Source organism: Gossypium arboreum, chromosome 7 (assembly GCF_025698485.1).
Source record: "Gossypium arboreum isolate Shixiya-1 chromosome 7, ASM2569848v2, whole genome shotgun sequence".
In the NCBI taxonomy this organism is placed as follows: Eukaryota; Viridiplantae; Streptophyta; class Magnoliopsida; order Malvales; family Malvaceae; genus Gossypium; species Gossypium arboreum.
The window spans coordinates 57,395,425-57,419,322 of record NC_069076.1 but is presented as its reverse complement, the minus strand read 5'-3'; the positions used below and the strand labels follow the sequence as shown (position 1 = coordinate 57,419,322).

The following is a 23,898-nucleotide window of genomic DNA, read 5'->3' as shown; positions in this document are numbered from 1 at the left end:
TGATGAGGCCTAATGGCCGATGTGATGAATGTGAAAATGTATATATATGTGATAAGGCCTAATGGCCGACGTGATGAATGTGAAAGTGTATATATATATGTGGTAAAGCCGAATGGCTAATGTGAATGTTGTAACATGTGATTAAGCGTACATGAAACTTGGAAATATGTTCCGGGTGAGACCTGATGACTACGTGTGGAGATTATGTCCGGGTACGACCCGATGACTACGTGTGGAGATTATGTCCGGGTAAGACTTCGTATTAAGAATTGCTTATAAATGTACGCAATGCGAAAGGTTAAACAGGTATGTACTCCAAGTTTACATGTGAGCTTGATTTAAACTAAACCATAAGGTAGTTATGTGATGTATACGAGAGCAATCTATGAGACTATTCCCATGATTATGATGAGATGTGCATATTCGGATAAAGGGGTGGTATGCCCGAAGGAAGAGCGAAATAAAAATACGAACAACTATGTTATAACTTGATTGTTATCTGTTGACACTGCTTGAAATTTACTAAGCATTGTAATGCTTACTCCGTGTACTTTGTTTCCTCTGTTTTATAGATCTCATTTGGAAGCTACAGGCTCGGGGATCGTCAGCAACTAGTCACACTATCATTATCCACTGTTTGGAACTGCTATGTTTTGGAACATCTTATGGCATGTATAGAATAGACTAGTAGCGAGAGGATATCATGGTTAATGTATAGGCTATTATGTTTTGTTTGAACTTGGTATGTAAAATTTTGAATAGCCATGCGAAAATGGCTTATAAATGTTTTGAGCATAATGTTATAATCATTCGGTATGTATATGCTCATTAAGAGGCATGGAAATGTTTGGCAATGATCAGCCATTAGAATGGTTCATCATGATTATATTTTGGACTATATATGCAAAAGGGTTAGTTGAATCATAGAAACTATGTGTTAGAGAAAGTCTACCCTAGAAATAGATGCTGGCAGCAGCAGTGATGTGGATGTGAAAAATCACTAAAAATAGTAGGAATGGAATTAAATAGTGAATAAATTATGTAAATGAACCTTGATGAATCTATTTTCATATGGAAGAAACGAAACGGTCATATGAGTGGTATGTTAAGAGATATCTGGGTTTTCGTGAAACAGGGCCAGAACGGTTTCTGGATTCCCTGTTCCGACTTTGGAAATTCATTGTAAATTAACCAGAGGTAATTAGGAGTCATGCCATATATGTATAGATTACTCTTTGAGTCTAGTTTCTATAGAAACAAACGGCATCAGTATTGAAGCCCTGTACAGGGAGATATCCAGGTCGTAATGCATGAAAGTGAGGGTAGTCGCACCCTGTAACAGGGGAGACTTTAACTAATAAACTGTACTAATTGGCCCGACCAATAATTCTAGAAAAAAATTTGTAGATGCACATATGAGTTTAGTTTCAGAGAAAAATTACAAAACTGGTTTTCGAGTTTTGGAACTCAAGATATGATTTTTAAAGCGACAGTGACGCAGTTAGCCAACTGCCTGGAAAAAAAAATTTAAAATGGACCGTGAAAGTGAATGGTTTAAGCCGTTAACCCTCGTGTCCGACTCGCAGCGGACTCGGAGTGCGGGTGTTACAATTTTATTGGTATCGAGCTACGGTTTAGTCGATTCTAGGACTAACGTAGCACGCGTGAGTCTATTTATACATGCCATAAAGTGATAAAATGATAGTGTGATGATTTTTGACTATTAAAAGGTGGTTCTTTGTATTGTAATGAATCTTAATCCCGATCGAGCTGTAGCAAGCTTCGACTATGAGAATTTGCGATATAACTTCACTTAGATATGCCTAAATTATTAAGTTGATCAGTGCGTATCATGTACTCGTATTTGAATTTCGATTTGGATTGAATTAAGGGTATGAGTGATGCAATTTTGAAAGAGTGTTATGACTATAAATGTGATTCTTTGTATGTAGCTATGGGCCGGAAGTTGAATGGTCGATAAGCATGTTGTGTTTGTATTCAAGTAATGTAAATGATATACTAATGTGTATTGCTATATGTGTATATGATCATGAGAATTGAGAGTGATATATCCGGACTAAGTTCAAGAGCATTCGTGCTAGTGATGTATCCGGACTAAGTTCAAGAGCATTCGTGCTAGTGATGTATCCGGACTAAGTTCAAGAGCATTCGTGCTAGTGATGTATCCGGACTAAGTTCAAGAGCATTCGTGCTAGTGACGATCCGGACTAAGTTTCGAAGAGCATTCGTGCTAGTGACGCATCCAGACTAAGTTTCGAAGAGCATTCGTGCTAGTGATGTATCCGGAATAAGTTCCGAAGAGCATTCGTGCTAGTGATGTATCCGGGCTAGGTCCCGAAGAGCAATCATGCTGGTGACGTGTATTCGGGCCTTCGTGCCTAGTAGGCTTCGTGCCGGTAATTTGAGCAAAGTTTAAGTGTTAATTACTATACGAATTCAAATTTAAATGAGATGATATGTTTAAAAGTGTACATACATGATGTTTATCAACTTGGTTAAGTCATTTCAATGTGTAATAACGAATGAATAAGAGCACTATGTGTGTGAATGATTGGAGGCACTGTGTGTGTGTAAATCCCTTTAACCGAGCACTATGAGTGTGAGATCGGTCAGTGGGCACTAAGTGTGTGAAATGGAATTCAAGTAAGACCATGTCTGGGACATGGCATCGGCTCGATATGTGAGAATATGTAAGACCATATCTAGGATATGGCATTGTAAGAGCTATATGTGCTTGAATTAGTTGAGCCCTTACAAGTAAGTATTCGCTCAGTTGATAAACGAGCTACCGGCCTTTGGCTAAGTTGATCTTTTGTGTATGAACATAAGGGTTGGTAATGTGAAGTAAGTTATTGAGTAAATAGAGCTTAAATTATGATTTGATTAGATCATGTCTTAAGCAAATCGAAACCATGCTCTTGGTGTGTGGCTATTGAGCCGAAATTGTAAATATGATAAGTGTCTTGTGTTTGAGCTTTGGTAATGAGAATGTAATAAGAATGTGTATTGATTTGTTGATATATGTGCTTGGTTATTCGAATGGTATCCGGGCTAAGTCCCAAGGCTTTTGTGCTAAGTGACTAAGTCCGGCTAATTCCAAAGGCAATTGTGCGAATCACTATAACCGGACTATGTCCCAAGACAATCGAGCGAGTCGCTATATCCGGTTAAATCCCAAAGGTACGTGATTCGAGATGAGCAATCTTCTGTAAAAATTTCAGTTAATACGCTTGCAAAAATTCCAGCAATGAGGTATGTTCGTATGTCTTGAATGAATTAAATGTTCAGTGTGTGGAAGTTGAATATTGAGATACGATGGAGTTATAAAGGATATTTATTGGGATGTTTGAGTATATGTGTATTTTCGGCCGAGTTACGACTTATACATGGATGAAAATGTAGGTTACAAATATGTGGGTTGATGATGTGAATTATACATGTTAGTATGTGCTTGATATGTGTTTGAAATGCAATTGTGAATTAAATTAAGTGATTATTGCTTATGAAATCAAGGAAATGAGATATATGTGCATACTTGTAGAAATGTTATGTATTTGTTTTGAGATAAGAAAATGATTTTATAGATCGATGTGAAATCAATAATGAATTACAATTGCTATCGATGAGCTAATGTTTATATGAATATAATTCAATAAGAGGACGCTATTCTAAACTATGCATCGGTAGAAATTTTCGGGACGAAAATTTCTTAAGTGGGAGAGTTGTGACACCCTAATGTGACCCTAGTCGGAAAGTGGTTTCGGGACCACAAAACCGAGTCACAAAAATAATTAGATGTTATATTCATGCTTATTATATGTGGGATTTGTATGTGTGAATATTTCGTGCCTTGATTTTATCAATTAGGTGCTAATTTATAAGAAAGGACCCATGTGATAGGACTTAAAAATGTGATAGGTGAAATTTAAAGTGGCCAAATAATGCATGAGTTATTGACATGAGGGACTTGCATGTCAAATTAGCCAAAATTTAAATGGTGGCCGGCCATGCTATGGGGTAAGGCATATTATAGACATATTATGCTAAAATGTGTGGGAAGAATAATAAAAAGAAGGGAGTGGGAGGAGAAACCAAAGTTGTCTCCCCCTCCATTGCCGTGAAGGGAAGAAAGAAAGACTTCAACATTATTTTCTATCTTGCTTCCTTGTCTCTTGCAAGGGAAGCTAGAGAGGAGAGGCCACTGCATGTAGTGGAAAACCATGAAATTTGTTTGCTTCTAAGTTGAAATTTTCAAGTAAAAGGCTAAAAAGGGGGATTAAGGTATGTTAATGCTCTTTCATTGAAAATCTTTGTATATTTGGAGTGGTCATCAAGTATAGAAGCTAGCTCATGGCAAATGTTTTTGTAAATTTATGAAGATGACATTCGGTCATGGATGTTTGTATTTTTTGATGTTGTTTTTGATGCTTTAGTGTATTGAAGGTTGATTATAGATAAGTTGAGCTCGGTAAAAATTGAATAGATGTGGCTTAATTGCTTAATGACAATCGGCTATGTTGAAGTGCTAAATGAGTGCTAAATTGAGCTTAAGATAGTAATTAGAATTTGGGAAATTCATATACTTTTAAGTGGTTATCTAGTATTTTAATTAGCCTATGGATTGAATTTTATACATTGTTGGGATAGCTCATTTGGCCATGGTTGTCTTGGCGTGAGGACTTGGTGGTTGATGAAATCGGAAATTCATTCATGAATTCGGAAATTTTCTTTATAATTATATGAAAATGTGGTTAAGGTGTTAGAAATTAGAGATGATTAGATTGTAATTGCCGATTATAAGTTGATTATAAGGTATTATTTTAGTTCGAAGTGAAAATGTTTTGTAAAGTGGTTATGGACATTCGGTTAAGGGAGAGTATTTGTGTTAGAAATCAAGATTGGATAGTGAGTTAGACATGTGATCTTTGTGTTCGATTATTGAATGGAAAACTAAAGGGATGAGGTTGCATGTTGAGCTTGTATTCGAATAATACAAATGAATTGCTAATGTGAGATGTTATGTGTTAATATGTGAATTAAGTGATAATTGATAATCAACTAAGTAGCTACATGGCATTTAGATATATATTATAGTAGCTGGTTTTCGAGTTTTAGAACTCAAGATATGATTTTTAAAGCAACAGTGACGCAGTTAGCCAACTGCCTGGAAAAAAAAATTTAAAATGGACTGTGAAAGTGAATGGTTTAAGCCGTTAACCCCTCGTGTCCGACTCCGGCAGCGGACTCGGGTACGGGGTGTTACATTTATAAACATAAGGTTCATCTACGTTTTGCTCAAATCCAAAAGTCTTGCTTAAGTCCATATATGGACCTAAGCAGTTTGCAAACTTTATACTCGTTTCTTTTAGCTATATATCCAGTGGGTTGCATCATGTAAATGCTTTCTTCAAGATAATCATTCAAAAAGGTTGTCTTGAAATCCATTTGCTAGATCTAGTAATGGAGAGCTGCTGTAATGGATAGTAATATACGGATTGACTTGAGAATGACAATTAGAGAGAAGGTTTCTTCGTAATCAATACCTTTTTTTATGAGTATAACCTTTTGCTACAATTCTGACCTTATAAGTTTCCACTTTTCCATCTGCATTTCTTTTCCTCTTGTAGATCCACTTACACCCTATGGGTTTTATCCTTTTCGGTAAATCTACAAGTTCCCACACTGAGTTGGAATACATGGAGTGCATATCAAATTTTATAGTTATTTCCCAAAGCTTGTAACCAACACTCTGCATCGCTTCGTCATATGTAAGTGAGTCATCATCTTCCTGTTCAGCATACTCAATGTTAAGAACACTTTCGCCAGATTGGAAAAACTCAGGCATACGAGAGACCCTCCCACTTTGACAAAGCTCCTTATGCTGCTGACTGTTTGCATGTCTACTATTAGGAGTTGGTTTTGAAACCGTTTCCATAGGGTTTTGAATATTTCTTGAAAGCTCCTTGAGTACCTCTTTACTCTGAGGTTTTAAGTCATTCATATAACTTTCTTCAACGAAAGTAGCATGAGTTGACACTGTGACAGTTTGCTCTTTCAGGGTTATAAAATAAACCACCTTTGTTCCCTTCGGGTATCCTATAAACATGTACAATTCTGTCAGTGAATCCAACTTTCTCACATCTTTATCCAATATGTAGGCTAGGCATCCCTAAATCCTTAAATGTTTTAGAATTTGCTTCCTGTCATGCCACAATTCATATGGAGTTTTCAATGTTGCCTTAGTTGGCACATCATTCAGAATACAGCAAGTCATTTGTATTGCATATCCTAGAAAGAGATTGACAGTTTCAAATAACTTTATTGAACGTACCATGTATAACAACATTTGATTCCTTCTCTCTACCACGACATTCTATTGTTGAGTGTCTGACATGGTTAACTGGATAGAATCTCATTCTCTATAAGGTACCCTAAGAACTCATCAGATAAATATTCCCCACCTCGATCAGACCGAAGTGCCTTTATGGGTAAAACTAGTTGTTTCTCCACTTTTGCACGAAACTCTTTAGATTTATCAAAGGTTTCACTATTGCGGTACATCAAGTTTACATACCCATATCTGGAATAGTCATCAATAAAAGTTACATAATACACTTCTTGCACTAATGCTAATGGGGCCACATACGTCAGTGTGCACAAGTTCTAAGGGTTTTTTGACTCCCATTCCTTTTGTATTAAAAGATCGTTTAGTCATATTACCTTCCAAGTAAGATTCACAATGTGGAATATCAACTTTTTAAGTGAACTTAAGATGTCGTCTTTCACAAGTCTAGTGATTCTTTCTCAGTTAAAATGATCGAGCCTCAAAATGCCAAAGGTATGCTTTATTAAAGTGAGAAGTTTTAAGTCTCGTATTTGATATTTCAGTTTCAAGACGTGTTTACATCTTTTGTTTGACAAAATAGAAAGTACTTAACATCCTTCTATTACAAATAAGATTGCAATTTCTAAACATTGCAATTTCATCATTAAAAGTCACAGTTAAGCCGTTTTTTATATAAACATGCAACGAAAATTAAGTTTCTTTAGAAACTTAGTAATCTTTCTAAAATTATCAAAATAAATATATACATCTCCCACTGCATCAGCTACCACACTTGTCTCGTTCCTAGTCTGCAACGCTAAGCTCTTCTCTTTAACGTTTTTCATCTCCTCGAACCCCCTGTAGAGAATCACAAACATGATTAGTGGCTCTCAAATTAATGACTCAGTGGCCTATTGAATCTTTCACTAAACAAGCTTCTATTATCAAGAGTTCCATATCTTTGCTTTTGGTAGCTAGATATTCTTTCCACTTTTTATAGTTTGTCTTAAAGTGTCATTTCTTACTGCAAAAAAGTTTAGACTTAGATAAGTCTTTAGGTTTTCTAATTCTCTTCCTTTTCACTTGTTGTGGCCTAGAGACCTTAGCCTTACCTTTCTTAGTGCGCTTTCCCTTACCTTTCTTAGTGCGCTTTTCCTTCACTTCCTTTCCTAACATGTCTCCTAGCTTATCTAGAATTGTTTTAACAGTCTTACAACTCTTCAGTTGCTTATACAGAGTATTATGCTTGGCAACATATAATAACGAGCTATCTCACCCAGCGTTTTCTAGCCTCAATTTGAGTAACCGATAGACACTTATTATAAGAACTTTTTAAAATTTATAACAACTCAAGACAATTATTTCCATTCAGTATGTTTTCAGTGAGTATATTCAATAAAGGAGTTGGTTTCATTTTCGAAATGAAAATAATACATTCATATATTAATATCTTTGTATTAAGAAAATTTCAATTGAATTGATACATACTTTATTTAATTATTTCGGGTTTTCCAGTTCATTTTGAGTTTTGTTGAATATATGCTACATACATGCCTTCATATTACCAGGTCTAGCTAATGGAAACATAGAGATAAAAGATGGAAATTGGCATAACTACGACTAATAAAAGATTTTTGATGCTTCCTAGTAAACATGTTTTTTCCCCCGATTTCTGCAATTTGCAGATACATGGGGGACAGCAACAATGGTGATTTCGTGAGGGCGATATAATGGTGCAACCAATTTTATACCAGAAAAATACCCAAAAATGGAGAGACCCTGCAACTCTAAATTTAACTGCTAAAGCTATTGGTTTAGCCTCACTAACACTCTCGAATCATTTATGAGGCTGACGAGTCTGGCCCGAACTCTTCTGAAGCTGAGAAGCTATTCACTCCTTGTTTGTTGTCCCACTCGCTGTTCTCCATTGCAGGTTCAGATCTCTTCTGTGGTTCCACCTTCCCGAGCCTTCGCTTGTATTCTGTAATCCAATCGTTACAAATAAACCCCAATGAATATTTGAACAACAGCAGCTCTGGAGATCATAGAAAATTCATAAACAAAAGGGTTACTTTTATTTGTAATTGATCGCCGAGTATATGCCAAAAACTCTTCCCACTTGAATTTCCTAAGCTCTTGCTTCTCTTCCTCTGAGAGTTCAAAGTTCGGCTCCCTTCCACACATGAATGCCGCTCTATAGATAGAAACGTGTTTCAAAATCCGTTAGTGTATCAATCAAAGAAAATAAATCAATACTAAGAAACCATCTTTATTACATTGAGAAGCCGTAGAAACCAGCATTAGCCTATCTACGGAGCAACAAATAGCAATCGAAGTTTAGGGACAAAATTGTAGTAGGCAATCATTATAAGCAAAGATAAAAGTCGATATTTTACCTGTCATATAAATGGGCAGCTTCTTCTTGTGAACCAACTGTTCCCAAGTGAATTTGTTTCTTGTCAACTTTTATTGCAGCCTGCCATTTCATATTTTTGAAGTATACACCCCTCATTAGACATTGTTCTTGGTTTTGAACATGCTTCCTCCTGTGTCGCTTCCTGCGTTTGATCGGTTGCCCTACACAGATAATAACATTGTGCTTGGGCATCAGTTAAAATGTAGAAATGTAAATGGCTCCCTGTATTGGATTTTAATGGTAATGACATAGCCCCAAAATGAGATAAAAAAATCCAAAAGTCACACAAGAGGATTCTAATATGCATGGTATAAAACCATCCTATTTCGAACATTAACCAACTGTGGATCAAATCATTTTCATAACATCATTTCACAATGTTGATTCTCTGGACAGTAGCTTCCCCGTAACAACAAACACAAACTAAAGATGTCAAATACATGAAACTTTGATGAGCAAACTATGCAATGCTAGCCTTGAAAATTAGATACACGAACCAAAATCATTTTTACTTTTAACAAGAACAGTATGCAAGTGAGTGGAGAGCAAGGGAAAAGACGTAAGCTTTGTAACGTTTTAGCATATTCTGCAGAATATAAACCATATCATATTAATCCATGCAGCTTTACCATCACAAACCATCACAAAATGTAGCATGGATGCATGTCTTTCTAACCATTTAAATTTTGAAAAATAAGAAAAATTGAATGCAGTTCTTTCAAGCCATTAAAGCTGAATATGGAGGCAAGGTAAGCAATCAAGACATAAAACCCATTCATTAGTAAATGCTTAGGTGCAAAGATAGAGGGTGAAAAAAATGTTAAGAGTGGAAGGAAAGACCAACAGTAAGCAAGACTTGGAAAAGTAAAACTTTTCCAGCCTTAACAATAGCAACAAATATATAGAACATGTGATTCCAGGGAAACAAACCAGGAAAAGGTTGATTATGATGCTCTTTTGATGAGCCGGAGCCGGAGACATTCGGTGATCCAGAAGCAACCTTAGGAATGCTTTTCTGAGAAACATCAAAAGTTACATGTAACAGTTAATTAGTAAAACAAGAGAGAGATGGTAGTAGTAGTACATGCTGATATGATTCTGGAGTCAAAACAAGCAGAGCATTTAACTTTTTCTAAAGATCCACCTTTCACTTCCTTCTTATATAACATAACCACACTTGCCATCACTATTTATATAACCATAACAACTACACCAACCACAAACATGCTAATCACAAGAGTAGTTCGTGAGTAGCTACCACACAAATATAGATAGCAAAACAATGTTTAAGGTAGAAAATGTAATCTCTGTCAGTAATCATCAACCAGCACATTCTATTGTATTTTCACAATTTCATATTACCAATACTTCATAACATACTAAAAAAAAAAGATAATCTGTCATAAGGGAATAGAAAGTCTTCAACAATGACAAATGGTCCTCTTCCCCCTTATTGTGGACAAAGAGGAATGAAATGAAATGATTTACTCCTAGAATTATTATGTATGAGAAAACACACCAGCAAATATACAACTACAGACCAAGCTAAGTTACAAGACAAAACTAGAGAGGCATTATTAAGGTAAGCATCCCTAGCTCAAGGGAAAAAAAAAGATAAAAAGAGTCTCCGCGAGCTGCTAAGTTTATAAATGATAAAAGAAAAATAATGGAAAATGAAGTCGTATCAACCCAACAAAGAGAAAACAGTTAAACCGTCAAAACTACATCTAATCAACTGATTAATAATGCATTCTTACCCCATTCATGTGGATGGGATCTGAGGGCATTGGATGCACAGTGACCAATTTTGCACTCTGACTTGAATTTCCAGGGGCATTACCATTATCGAAAAATCTAGAAAGTGGAGTAAAAAAGGAACTCGTCCCTGCAAAAAGTCACCAGATTTGGTGAATGAAATTATTCAGGCATAATCTAGAACTTGTTTGATTACATTCACTATACAAGTAATTCATAGTTTACTTAGACAGACTCACTTTAAGTAACACAAGGGCAAAGAAATGAAGGGAAGGGCACACTTCACATACATAGTAATTTAGTAAATGTTCCTCTTCATAGATACCAATAGAAGCAGCTAATTATGCAATATAAAAACTACATGTCAACTAAAGTTTACCAGAGCAGAGTCCCAGGAGCTTGCGTCTGCGTAAGCTCACCATTTGGCAATGCTTCAATCAGTGACCAATGGTTTAGCTTTGCATTTATCCCTTTATCTATGCTCCTAAGATTACCAAAGATGGACGAGTTATAGGTAGATTAAACAATCACAAAATGACGAACAGTAAACCTGATATGATCCGTGGTGATCATATAGCAAAAGAAGAAAAATGTGTAAAAAAAAATACAAAAGCCATCAAAACTGAGTCAATGCAAGTAATCTGATGCACCTAATCAATTAAACTTAGACAAAGAACAAAGAAATTTCCCAGATGTTAATAAACTTTTGCTATCATTTATTACAGTCAACCAAAAGTACTTGGTACGGAATTTGGTTGGCTGAAATAGAAACAGCTGGTTTCTCATCACCAAGTACGTTTGATTTCAATAATGCTACAAGATAATAAGGGATTCAAGGGCTAAATAGCTTGCACGGATTAGATTTCTGAAAACAGACAACAGATTTGATGCTGGTTAAACAGAAATCAATCATAGATGGAATTGAAAATTAATATGAACAAACCAATGAAAATACCATGAAACGTGGTTTTCACTTCTAAAAGCTAGCTAAGCTCCGGATAAGGGGGCAATGTGACATGAAGTCAGCCATAATTTTTTTTTTTTAGGTGAAGAAAAGCGATGAATTCATCATAATTTGCATAAAGTAAAAGCCAAAACTTTCATCATGTGAAACTAACAAAGCTGTCCAGTAAGTCTGGCTGATAGAAAACCCAATTATCACTCCGTGGAAAAACAAGTCAACCCCACCAACCTAACACCTTTCATGGAAGCATAGGCAGTGAAAAATACAAGACAAAACACAAAACCCAAAATCCAAAACACAAAAATTCAAAGAGGAAAACGGAAAAAGCCAAAAAGCTAAAGCCTTTACGGTCATCAAGCCAAAAATGGCGACAACCCCATAGCCAGGAAACGCAGAAAACCCACCCATTACAAGGAAGAAGATAAAACCCCAGAACAAAAAGTCATTTATTTGGTACCTGAGAAAGGAGAAAGAAAAGGTGGTAGTCGGGACAGCGCAGAAACCGAGGAAAACAGAGAGAGAAAGACAATTTTATTAAGGTTGAACCTAAAATCTGATAAAAGAACAAAAAGAAAGGTTAAAAAAAAAACTCAGGATCCTTAGGTGTTATGAGAAGGATCAAGGAAAGGAGATGGTGGTGAAATAAGAGAAAGAGTGAGGAAAGAACGGAAGGGAGAAATAAGAAAGATGAGAGTTTTCAACAAGTTTGTGTTGGTGTGGTGGTGGCTCATGCATCTACCACTACCACCTTTTGTTTGTTTCTTTTTTTTTTTTTTAATTTTATTTATTTATTTTAGTTTGTGAGGTGAAAGCTCATTTTGTTTTCTATGAAAGGGTGGTGAAGCTGCCTGCTGTTGAATGCTGAAAATCAATCAACAACAATAAAACAAAACAAATCAAAGCAAGGCCAAGTCTTGGGGGGAGAGAGAGAGAGAGGAGGGGGTTTGAATATGTGGAGGCCTACGTATCCTCTGTATTGGGTGTACCTTTTGAAGAGTTTTAGTCATTAGTCTGCTATGGTTCCAATATTAACCCCCTCTAATTTAATCTCTTCGGTTTTATCCTTTTTACTTTAGAATTATATATTTTTTTAAAAATAGATTTTTTTCACTTTCTTTTATTATTATAAAGTATATGTTTATTAGCATAAGAAATTTGATATAGATTAGAATTTTAATAGTTATTATTAAATGAATTTTAATATAATTGATTAAATTCTATTATTAAATATGTGTGTAAGTAGTAAATTTAATGTTCTACTTTAATTTAATTTGAGATGAAAATTATTTCTGTTTAATTGAAATAACCAAAATAATTAAATTAAATTAATTATTTTTATTTAATCAGTTTTAATTAATTAATTACATGGTTAATTCAATTCAATTTCGGTTTTAAAAATCTAAACCAAGATAATCAAATAAACCAATTTTTAAAACATTAAAACATAAATTTATAATTATATTTATACCCAAACAACCGAGCACAACCCAAAAATAAAAAATCAATCCCAACTCAACCCAAATATAAATCTAGCCCAAAAATAAATATAAACTAAAACCCAAACCCGATTTAATTTTAATTTTAATTTTAATTATATTATTTACATAATTAATTTATTTTTTAAAAAATAAATATCTAAAACTAAACAAAACGAGGTTCGGCATTTTCATTTCTTTTCATTTCTCCTCTTCCTCTTGTCCCATATCTGAAAAAAAAAAAAATCGCCACCACCAGCCCCTCTTCAAGTCAGCAGACCGACGGTCGACGTCCCTTTTCAACTCTCCTCTGCTCGACGGTCGACGCTCGAGCTTAACGTCTCACACACGTGCACCAGTCACCATCATCGTTGGCAGATTCATTCATCTCATTGCACGGTAGGATAGTTTAACTTTATTTTCTTTTTTTATGTATTATTTCTTTTATTTCTCTAAATACTTTCTCTGCTGCAAATTTTTATGGTTGTCGACAAAGAGAGAGAATGTTTTTGTCGGTTTTAGCTTAGTTGCGTCTTAGCTCATTGACTTTTATGCTTAGTGCTCTCTTTTTTTCTACCATCGTTTCCACTTTGTTTCCCTTAACTTCAACGTGAATTACTTATTCTAGTGAACCCCATAGCTCGAATCTGCAAGTACAAGTGGGAAAAGAAACTATGTTAATTAAAAAAAATAAACCGTACCGAAACGACTGATTCGATTATTTCGGTTTTGCACATAACTTCAGTTTGGTTAATTTGGTTACAACAAAAATTTTGATTTATTCAATTATTGCCATGAAATAACCAAATAGACTGAATGCACACTTGTTATGGTATTTTCTGTTTTCAACCCAAAACTTGAATATAACCTCAAACCATCAACCCACAACCTGAGTAGATGCAAAAGAACTTGAGCCCCACAAGGTAGAGACATTAGGGGCTCGCGGGGAGAGCGCTCACATGTTCCTAGGTGTTCGTAAGCAGAGGATGCGAAATCAAGTGGGTAGTTCGAGGAACAAGTGTTAAGTGTAGAATAGTATAAATGTTGGCATGCATGGAGCCTACCTAGGAGGTCATTTCAATGAATAGAAATTGTGTCTTATAAATACTCGATTCCCCTCATCGAGAGGACACGTCAGAACACTCAATAATTTGGTGTAGTGAGCATGGATAGACTTCTGATCGATAGATTTTCTTTTAATTTGTAAAAATCAGAATGGCTCGCCTAGATGAAAATTTCCCCATCAACTTTTCATCAAGACAAGCTGGAGCTTCAGGTACAGGTGGCCAACCCACTGAGGCTAATTTGTTTGCCAGCTAGTTTGTTGAACAACCGAAAAATTTGGGTAACGTGGCCCTTGTAGGGGCCTCAAACTCTTTTGACCTAAAATTTCCTTCTAGCTAAGAGTTGTCGTTCTTTTCTAATCAAGAAGCATCGTTGTAGTAGTTTTTTGCTCTTCAAGAGCAAATGAAATTGATGAAGGAACAAATGGCCATACAAAACGTGAGGTTTGAGCAACAAAAAACATTTCATCAGGAGCTCTTAAAATTATGAAGAGCTCAGAAGAAAGGTTCAATCCGACAACTCCGATTTTCATGATAACGCAGCCATGCGGGAAGAAGGTACTAACGTGCATACAAAATAGTGGCAAAGTGAGATGGATGCTTTACGATGAGACATAAGGGCTTTGCATCTTGAGTTTATATTAATTAAAGCTTTTGAATATTTATGGTAGAGTTTGAAGCTTTGATGGAAAATAGGATTATTTTATAATGTAATTTTTGTTAGTTTTGAACATAAGGACTAAATTGTTAATATTTTGAAATTGACATGTAATTTTTTATAATATGAGGCTGTAATTGGATATATTTGAAGTTGGTTTAAAATTTGGAGTCCAAATTTGGAATTTATGATAAGTTTGATTTTAAGGACTAAATTGAATAAAATGTAAAACTTGAGGAAATAATTGAAAGATTAAATTAATCTTATATATATTTGTAATAGGTTGTTATATAATATTTGATTGATTAAATGGAAATAAATTTATATTATATATCAAGATTTGAACAAGACGATTGATAATTGAGAAAGAAGGAAATTATAGACTAGTCCCTGACACTTTTGCTTTTATTGTTAGCCTCTGGTAAGTTCATACATTATAAATATATTTAAATTGTTGTTAAGTTTTATTTGTATGTTTATTAATGTTTTTTTTGATATCTTGAATTGGCTATGAATTAGTACATAAATTGAGAACTGAATTAGATTGAAATGAATTGTTATAAAATGGTATAATGTGAGATTAAACCCTGATGAAATGAGTAAAAGTCTCGTATACAAGGTTACATGTTATTGCCTGTAGGTTCTAAGCTCTAGCATGTGTTGTAGACTCGAGAATACAAGTTTATTAAGCCTTGGCCAAGCTACATGTTGTGTAGGTTCAACCCTGACGGGTGACCAGGCATTATTATTCGATTCATTTATGTTCAACTCTAACGGGTGACCAAGCACTATTATTCGATTCGTGTGGGTTCAACCCTAACGGGTGACTAGGCACTATTATTTGATTCTGTAGGTTCAACCTTAACAGTTGACCAGACACTATTATCTGATTCGTGTAAGTTTAATCCAAACGGGTAACCAAGCACTATTATTCGATTCGTGTAGGTTTAACCCAAACGAGTAACCAAACACTATTACTTTCATTTGTGTATGAAGTTCTTTTACGAATTTTCATTGGGTAACATTGTGAGTGAAAATGTGATGATATGTTGTTAGATGTTGGCAAAGTAATGTATATGATTTGGGTATAAGGTATGAGTTTGATTATGATAGAAATATGAAAAATTAAGGTTATATTTATGGTTAGAGCTCAAAGCCTATGTATCTGAAGTTGTTGCATTGTATCTTGATAGGGATACTTGTAACATCCCGATTTAGGGTCTAGTCGGAACAATAGTTTCAAGACCACAAATACAACGTAATAAAATTTATTTTTATTATATTTTTATGGTCTACGATTTCATGAAATGATTTTGTGAAAATTTCGTTTGACAATTTTGACGTTTGGGCACTCAATTTAGTCAAAAGGACTAAATCGTAAAAAGTGCAAAAGTTGAGTTCTACATGCTAGAGGTGTCCAATTGTTATTAAATTTTAAATTGGATGTCCTTATATGGTAATTAAACCATTGGTTAATTTTTTGGACAAAAATGGACATGAAATGGGTGAAATAGAATATTTTTAAGTTAGGGGCATTTTGGTCATTTGGTAATTAAAATAATAAAAAGGGAAAATAAAAGCGAAATTTATGCTCATCTTCAACCTTTGGCTGAAATTTGCATGAAATCCATGGCTAAGGATTTTTTCAAGCTTTCCAAGCTCGATAGTAAGTCTGTTCTTGCTCTGTTTTTAATGATTTTCACATTTTTGAGATCTTTGAAGCATGATCTACTTATTTCTAGCCTTATTTTGAGTTAGGGTTCATGTTTAAAAATTTACCCATGTGTGACATGTGTGTATTTTTATGTTTAATGGAGGAATATGTACGTTTGATGTTAGAGAAACGACTTTTACTAAGTGATTTTCGATGAAAATGCATAAAAGGGCGTATTTGTAAAAGTTATAAAATTTGTCATAAAAGTGTGATTTAGTGGAAATTATCGGCTGCTATAGTTATGAAAATGATTCGGCTAGGCTTAAAGAGTAAGGAAATTGAATAAAAATCATTTTACGAGCCTAGGGGCAAAAGTGTAAATATGACAAAGTTTAGGGGCAAAAATATAAACGTACCATAATGTGATTTTTGGAACACATTGAATAATTTGACTAATAAATAAGTTAAATGTGATGTTTTAGATCAATGAAAACGAGGTTTGGACCAAGAACAGGGAAAAACGCACATTTGACAGTTAGGTCCTTTTCACTATTTTTGGTATCAAGATAAGTTTGTATGAAAATAATGCAACATGTTGTTATTATTATAAGTCTAATGTTTGAATATTGCACGAAATGTATATGTATACGTATTTGTCTTTATGAAATGGATTCACGATGACTCGATGATATTTGAAAAAGTTTCGAGATAAGGTCTCGTGTAAGACCATATCTGGGACGTGGCATCGGCGTTGATATGTGAGCTAGTGTAAGACCATGCCTGGGACATGGCATCGGCATGGATATGTGAGCCAGTGTAAGACCATGTCTAGGACATGGCATTGGCGTTGATATGTGAGCCAATGTAAGACCATGTTTGGGTCATGGCATCGGTGCTGATATTTGAGCCAGTGTAAGACCTTGTCTGGGACATGGCATTGGCATAGATATGTGAGCTAGTGTAAGACCATGTCTGGAACATGGCATCCGCGCTGATATGTGTACTACTGTAAGACCATGTCTGGGACATGACATCGGCACTGACATGACATTTCTTATAAGACCATATCCAGGATATGCCACCGATATGTGGATCCATGTAAGACCATGTCTGGGACATGACTTTGGCACTCTATTTGGTGCATGATGATTCCGAACGCCCTTCAGTATTCCAAGTGGTTCAACGAGTAATTCAAATATGATATCAAAGTTGTGATAAGGAATGATTATGTCATAATGTAGTACAGGTATGTACGTAAAACTCATGAGAAATGACTCGGTTTAAGATGCACCTTTAGTAAGGATGCAAATAAGTAAGTCATGTTTACGAGAATGATTTTGTGATGACCTTGTGGTTATGGGTCTATGTTCATGAGGTATAAATATATGGTAAATTTAATTGATGATCATGTGTGAAACTTTTAAGCCAAATCGAATTGAGATACTATGTGTTTATTCCTTTAATTTTGTGGTTCAATGAATAACGAAAGGAGGAGAGGATCGACGTAAATGCCTATTAAAAATGGTTTTGAATGTATGGATAGATAAGAGTTTTTGGACATTTGAATGATGTGAAGCTACATGCTTGGAAATGTGAATGTACAAAATTAATGTGTACTAAAATAGTCATAGACAGCAGCAGTAGTCTGACTCTGAAAATCCACTAAAAAATTGTGAAAATCGAGTTAGAGGGTAAATAAAATATGAAATTCAAGCTTATTGAGCCTAGTTTCACGTAAAAGAAACGGTGTAAGCAAAAAGAATTCATATTATGAGATAATTAAATTGTTGTGAGATAGGGTCAGAGTGATTTTGGGCTCCCCTGTCTTAACTTTGGAAATAATTAAAAATTGTACAAAAATAATTATGGGCTATAATTTATATGCTTAGAATCCTTAATGAGTCTATTTTCAGGAGAAACAAATGGAACATCTTCCAAATCCCATATGATGAGATACTTAATTTTTAGTAAAGAGGAGTTGGAACTGTCGGACAACAAAATAAGGGTAAATTTGAAGAATAAAATGTACTTATTGGCTAAACCAAAAATTCTGAAAATTTTATGGTAAGATTATATGCGAGTCTAGTTTCTGGAAAAATTAGTGGATCTTAATTTGGAGTTCCATAGCTCCAGTTATAAATAATTTACTGACTATGACTCGAGAAAACAGCTTGACATGAACACAAGTAAAAAAGTGCAATTATGCTTGTATTACCTTGAGATCATATTGTGAGAATTAGTAGAAGCATGTTAATAAATTGCTCATTACTTTCATACAGGCTTACTAAGCTATATAGCTTACCCCCTTATTTTCCTATGTCCTATAGGGTCACTAAGCTAGCTCGGGTTGGAGATCATCGGAGATGCTATCACACTATCAATTTATCATCGTGGGGTAAAAGTGAATGCAAACCTCTTAACCTTATGGCATGTATAGGGACTAAGTCACTTTGTTTATGTGTTATATTATTTAGCCATATGTATTGGCTTATGATGATTTAATACTCCAATTTGTATATATAGCCGTGAAGGATGGCTTATGTTGATATTATTATTATTCATGTGTATGTCAATGTTTTATGATGTGGTTTATATTTGCTTGATGAGTGACAGTTGAATGTGTCCAAGTGGTTATGTTGTTGAGTGACTAAGTTTGATGTTGTATGTATGAAAATGATGGCATGTGGTTGACATGTTAATGTCTTAGTTGTGGATGTTCAGTAGTAAGAATATGCTTGAATTGGTGTCATATGAAGTGTGTATGCATGTGGGCATAAGAGGGTGGCAAAGGGCTTGGAAAATTGTCTTGAAATTGACCATACGTGCTGAGACACGATCGTGTGTCTTGGTTGTGCAAGGGACACGACCATGGGACATGGGCGTGTGCCCAGGCCATGTGAAGTCTATATTTAATTTCGAGAATTTAATTTGCCACACAACCTAAACACACGGGCGTGTGCCTTAGCCGTGTGACCTCATTTGTTCATACATAAATGGACAGAGAGTTACACGGGTTAAGGACACGGGCGTGTGTGACCACATGGCCTACCCACACGGGCGTGCCCCTATCCACATGGGCGTGTGGCCCTGATTTATGGGAAAATTTCCTAAGTTTCCAAAGTTGTCGATTTAGTACCGAACCACTCCCGATGTATGTTTTTGGCCTCTTAACCTTATATAAGGGACGATATGAATGTGAATGAAATGTTTTAAATTGAACAAAATTTTATGGCCCAGTTATGCATGTGTGATTGTGATTAAGTCCGGTAATGCCTTGTATCCTGCCCCGGCGTCGGATGTAATACCTCTACCCGTATTCATTGTCGGAATAGGGTACGAGGCATTACCGGAGTTTACGAATTAAAATTTTTTTTTATATTCAATATAGCCCTTTTATAAATATCTAACCTTCCCTGTAATATTAAATCGAGACCAATCCACATCAACCAAATCAATTCAACATATTTTCAAGATAAATTCATGCATATTTATAAGATAACGTCATCACATATCTAAAACCAGGTTTGTTAACCATACTAATGGCTAACTTTACATTCATTTCACGTTAACATTTACTTTGTTAGCTTATACATGCCATTGATTTCCAAAATAAAGTTTCTTTATATACCGAAATCCTGAGGTTGACAGTGTGATGTGTCTCCGACCAAATCCAACCTCCGAGCTCTTAACACTATAAAACAGGGAAAAAGGAAATGGGGTAAGCACTTTGTGCTTAGTAAGCTCATGTAACAAGAATTATACTTACCTAATATTTTCAATACAATACAATAAACATCCATATATCCATTCAATGCATTATTACCCTAATATGCACAAACTCAACATTCAAGTTAGTACAATAATTTCCATGTACCAATAATATATACTATGATTGATGAGCTCGTCAATACCATGATTTCCATTTCCTTGTTATTTTTCTATATTTATCCCGTTGAATTTCTTGGAATTTTCGATGGATTTTCAGAGATACACTTTTAGTGTACATTTCCGGGTTCGTCAATTCATATTCATGTGCGCACATATCCATTTCAGAGAGCACACTCCCGCGAACCTCAACCTTGCAGCGGGATTACCAGTCCAGGCTAAATCCCCTGCAATATAAACTCATAGAGTATTGTCGGGATTACCAGTCCAGGCTAAATCCCCTGCAACGACAATTACTCTAATGAGCTTGGATCTGAATTACCAGTCCAGGCTAAATTCAGACCTTAATTCGGATTACCCGTCCGGGCTAAATCCATTTTACACATATTCTTCGGGAGGGCTAAATCAGGATAGGATCACCCGTTCGGGCTAGATCCTTTTTACCGTCAATTCCTTTTCAGAGATCCATCGAATTTTCCTTTCATTCAAACGGGATTTCTTCCCATTTTATCAAATATATCAATGTTTCATAAATTTCCATATAATGAACATTCAAATCATATTCATATCAAAAACATGCATTTCAAGCATTTAAGAATATAATTCAAGTTACACGAACTTACCTTGATACTTGTTTGTAAACAGTAAAAATCTACTAATCCCGAACTTTTTCCTTTCCTCGATCTAGCTTCGTATTTGAATCTTCTGGATCTAAATAAATAAATTTAATTATCAATTTAATACATTTCATGTTCATATGCAACATTCTCTATAATTCAACTATTATTTATAGTTCATTCAAAGCTGTCTACTTGAGTCATAGTCACTAAATCATTTATAACTTGATCTACGGAACTCCAAATTAAGATCCGTTAATTTTTCCTAAAACTAGACTCATATATATTTTTACCATAAAATTTTAAGAATTTTTGGTTTAGCCAATCAGTACAGTTTATTCTTCAAAGTCACCCCTGTTCTGTTGTCTAATAGTTCTGACCCTTCTTCACTAAAAATAAATTATCTCTTTATAAAGAATTCAAATGATGTTCTCGTTTGTTTCTATTAAAAATAGACTCATTCATAATTCTAGAAATATAAATTTAAGTCCCTAATTATTTTTATTCAATTTTTTATAATTTTTCAAAGTCAGAACAGGGGAACCCGAATTCATTCTGACCTTGTCTCACAAAATTCATTATATCTCAAAATTTACAAATCCATTGCTTACAATATTCCTTCTATGAGAAACTAGACTCAATAAGCTTTAATTCCATATTTTTTTCATCTTCTAATTCGATTCCTAAAATTTTTGGTGATTTTTCAAAGTTAGTCTACCAAACTGTTTTAGTGCAAGCTGTTTATTACCATTTTTCCCCTAAGCTTTTAATAAATGATAATTTCGTCCCTACTCAATTAGCCTCTCAATTGAGCTGATTTTTCTCAATTAACATTCTATTCTATCACCTTAAACTAGTTTACAACCATATGGAATCAAAATTTCAGAAATAGACTTTAATTCCAAACATTTTCACAATTAGGTCCTAAAAATCAATTTCCATTGAAATTGCCTAATAAAATCATCTCATAAACAAATTAAAGCTTTAATTTCATTCTATTTCATCATAAAATTACAGCACTCAACCATGGTGACTTTCAATTTCATCCATGAAATCAAAAACTAATGAATTTAATAGTAGGACCTAGTTGTAAAAGTCTTAGAAACACAAAAATTAGAAGAAAAAGGCAAGGATTAACTCACTTGGTGCAAAAATTATGAAATACCAGCTTAGAGAACCCTCCTATGGCGTTTTTAGCTGCTGGAATTGAAGAGAAATGAAGAGAAATCTAGATATTTCCTATTTAGTCCTAGTTTTATTTAGTTAATTTTGCAATATTCTAATTTTACCCTTAATTTATCAATTTTTCTGCTGATTTCATACCCTTGCCGTCCAGCCCAAATAACTTTTGGGTCTAATTGCCTTTTAAATCCTTTCTCATTAGACTCTTAAGCTATTTAATTACTCTAGCAACTTTTACACCTATTACAATTTAGTCCTTTTCATTTAATTGACTACCCAAACATTAAAATTTCCTAACGAAATTTTAATACCACATTAATAACATTTCATAAATATTTATAAAATTATTTTCGACTCGGTTTTACGAGATAGAGGTCCCGATACCTTATTTTACCCAAATTCTTCAATAATTTCTTTTTCTATCTAATCACTAAATTGGTAAAATTTTTCTATCAATATTTTCATACGATTTTCCTATCATATCAATTTTCAAGCAAAAATATTGAAATAAATTTCTCTTTAAATTGGATCTATGATTACGAAACCATTGTTCCGATAACCTTGAATTTAGGCCATTACATCGGACACGGGTAAGGGGTGTTACAATACTTATTTTGCATAATGAATTGAATGTGTCATAAGTAATTGAGGTAAGTAATTGTTTATATTGTATGAGCTTACTAAGTATTTTAAATACTTACCCATATTAATACTTTCTTGTAGATTTTGGACGTCCGAAACACGTCGATTAGATCTACAAGAAGCACACACCTTTCGTCTTTTGAATTCGGTAGACTTTTGATGTTTCGAGTTTGGTTATTTGTGGCATGTACATAGGATGTATAAGTGGATGGATGTGTTTTGGTATGGTTATGCTTGTATAACAGTTTATATGGTAACTTGTTATGTGATGAATGGTTTGATGCCAAGTTTGGTATTTAAAAGGTTAATAGTAATGGCAAAGTTTAGATGTTCTTATGCATTTGGGGCATTATGATAACATGTTTCGAAATGGTATTGTAATCTCCCTAACCCGACCTAAATGTTATGGCCAAATTGTGAAGACCACGTAAGCCACTGGCATGATTAAATGACCCTACTATACTTTGATAATCTTAGTTACTCTCTTTTAAGAAAAATCACAGTTTGCTCTTGTGTCAATTTGAAAAACATTCCTTTTACAAGTTAGTCGTTCTTAAGCCATTTTCTTAGAGATAGTGAAGTTTCAGAAAAACATGTTGCACGTCATTTCATCCAACAAAATTCTAACCACTTTTGTTGCAGTGGAAAACTTAGCTTATGAAAAACTTTAGTTAAGTTAAGTATCATGCATTGTCCAATTTCAAAACACATCTTTAAATTCAATCAAAGAAATAAGTATGCATGCATAAAACCCCAAAATGAAGAAAAACCCAAACCACAATCCATATAATTTTACAGTAAAAAAATCAAATAAACCTTAATAAAATATAAAGGAAAAAAATGTTTAGTCTAAAGTCCGCCGTATGTCGCATGTTAGGTCCGTTCCTAGTCTTGACCATTACTTAAGATGTTTGAAACTAAGGGGTGAGCTAACTAGCTCAGTGTAAGTAAAAAACAGTAAGAACGCTCAATTATTCATATAGATAGCAATCAATAAATTAATGCAACACAATACGTGGCATAAAATGTTATCATTCAAGTGTGTCATGGACATAATACAATCCAAAAGGATTCCTACATAACCATTTACAACACTTCACAAGTTTGCCAGAACTTGTCTGCCAAACTCCAAACATTGCGAGTTGTGCTCGATATGGTTAAACCACCATTATAAACAATGCAATTATACTACCAATCATTACGCAATATAATTGTCATTCTCCTCATTACTACCAGTACA

General features: G+C 34.5%; 1 protein-coding gene and 2 long non-coding RNA genes across 5 annotated transcripts; 1 reads left to right on the top strand and 2 right to left on the bottom strand.

Moving 5' to 3' along the window:
- Nucleotides 1–6,851: 6,851 nt before the first annotated feature.
- On the bottom strand, nucleotides 6,852–12,494 carry LOC108469810 (ethylene-responsive transcription factor-like protein At4g13040). 3 transcript variants are annotated; one of them, XM_053031351.1, is made up of 8 exons: nucleotides 11,939–12,494; nucleotides 10,897–11,001; nucleotides 10,520–10,647; nucleotides 9,693–9,777; nucleotides 8,743–8,923; nucleotides 8,419–8,540; nucleotides 8,175–8,327; nucleotides 6,852–7,204 (listed from the first exon to the last, which is right to left on the bottom strand). In XM_053031351.1, exons 2-7 carry the CDS (start codon nucleotides 10,937–10,939, stop codon nucleotides 8,188–8,190), a joined length of 699 nt encoding a protein of 232 aa, XP_052887311.1. In that variant the 5' UTR covers nucleotides 10,940–11,001; nucleotides 11,939–12,494; the 3' UTR covers nucleotides 6,852–7,204; nucleotides 8,175–8,187. The 3 variants fall into 3 exon arrangements, with proteins under 3 accessions (XP_052887311.1, XP_017626354.1, XP_052887310.1); XM_017770865.2 differs by lacking the exon at nucleotides 6,852–7,204 and having other exon boundaries at nucleotides 7,813–8,327; nucleotides 11,939–12,487; XM_053031350.1 differs by lacking the exons at nucleotides 6,852–7,204; nucleotides 11,939–12,494 and adding an exon at nucleotides 11,473–11,863 and having other exon boundaries at nucleotides 7,813–8,327.
- Nucleotides 12,495–13,130: 636 nt separating this feature from the next.
- LOC128295382 (uncharacterized) lies at nucleotides 13,131–19,031 on the top strand. The gene is made up of 2 exons (XR_008285853.1): nucleotides 13,131–13,355; nucleotides 18,660–19,031. It is a non-coding gene; the product is annotated as an uncharacterized LOC128295382 (long non-coding RNA).
- Nucleotides 19,032–19,796: 765 nt separating this feature from the next.
- Nucleotides 19,797–22,040, bottom strand: LOC128295146 (uncharacterized). Its single transcript, XR_008285468.1, has 3 exons — nucleotides 21,977–22,040; nucleotides 20,841–20,928; nucleotides 19,797–20,023 (listed from the first exon to the last, which is right to left on the bottom strand). It is a non-coding gene; the product is annotated as an uncharacterized LOC128295146 (long non-coding RNA).
- Between the last annotated feature and the right edge of the window lie 1,858 nt (nucleotides 22,041–23,898).

Excerpts from the sequence above, each read along its gene's own strand:
- LOC108469810 (XM_053031351.1), bottom strand. The coding sequence starts at position 10,939 with ATGGTGAGCTTACGCAGACGCAAGCTCCTGGGACTCTGCTCTG. Across the intron at positions 10,648-10,896 it reads GCTCCTGGGACTCTGCTCTG|GGACGAGTTCCTTTTTTACT; the intron begins GTAAACTTTAGT and ends GACTTTTTGCAG. Across the intron at positions 8,541-8,742 it reads GCTGCCCATTTATATGACAG|AGCGGCATTCATGTGTGGAA; the intron begins GTAAAATATCGA and ends TTCTATCTATAG.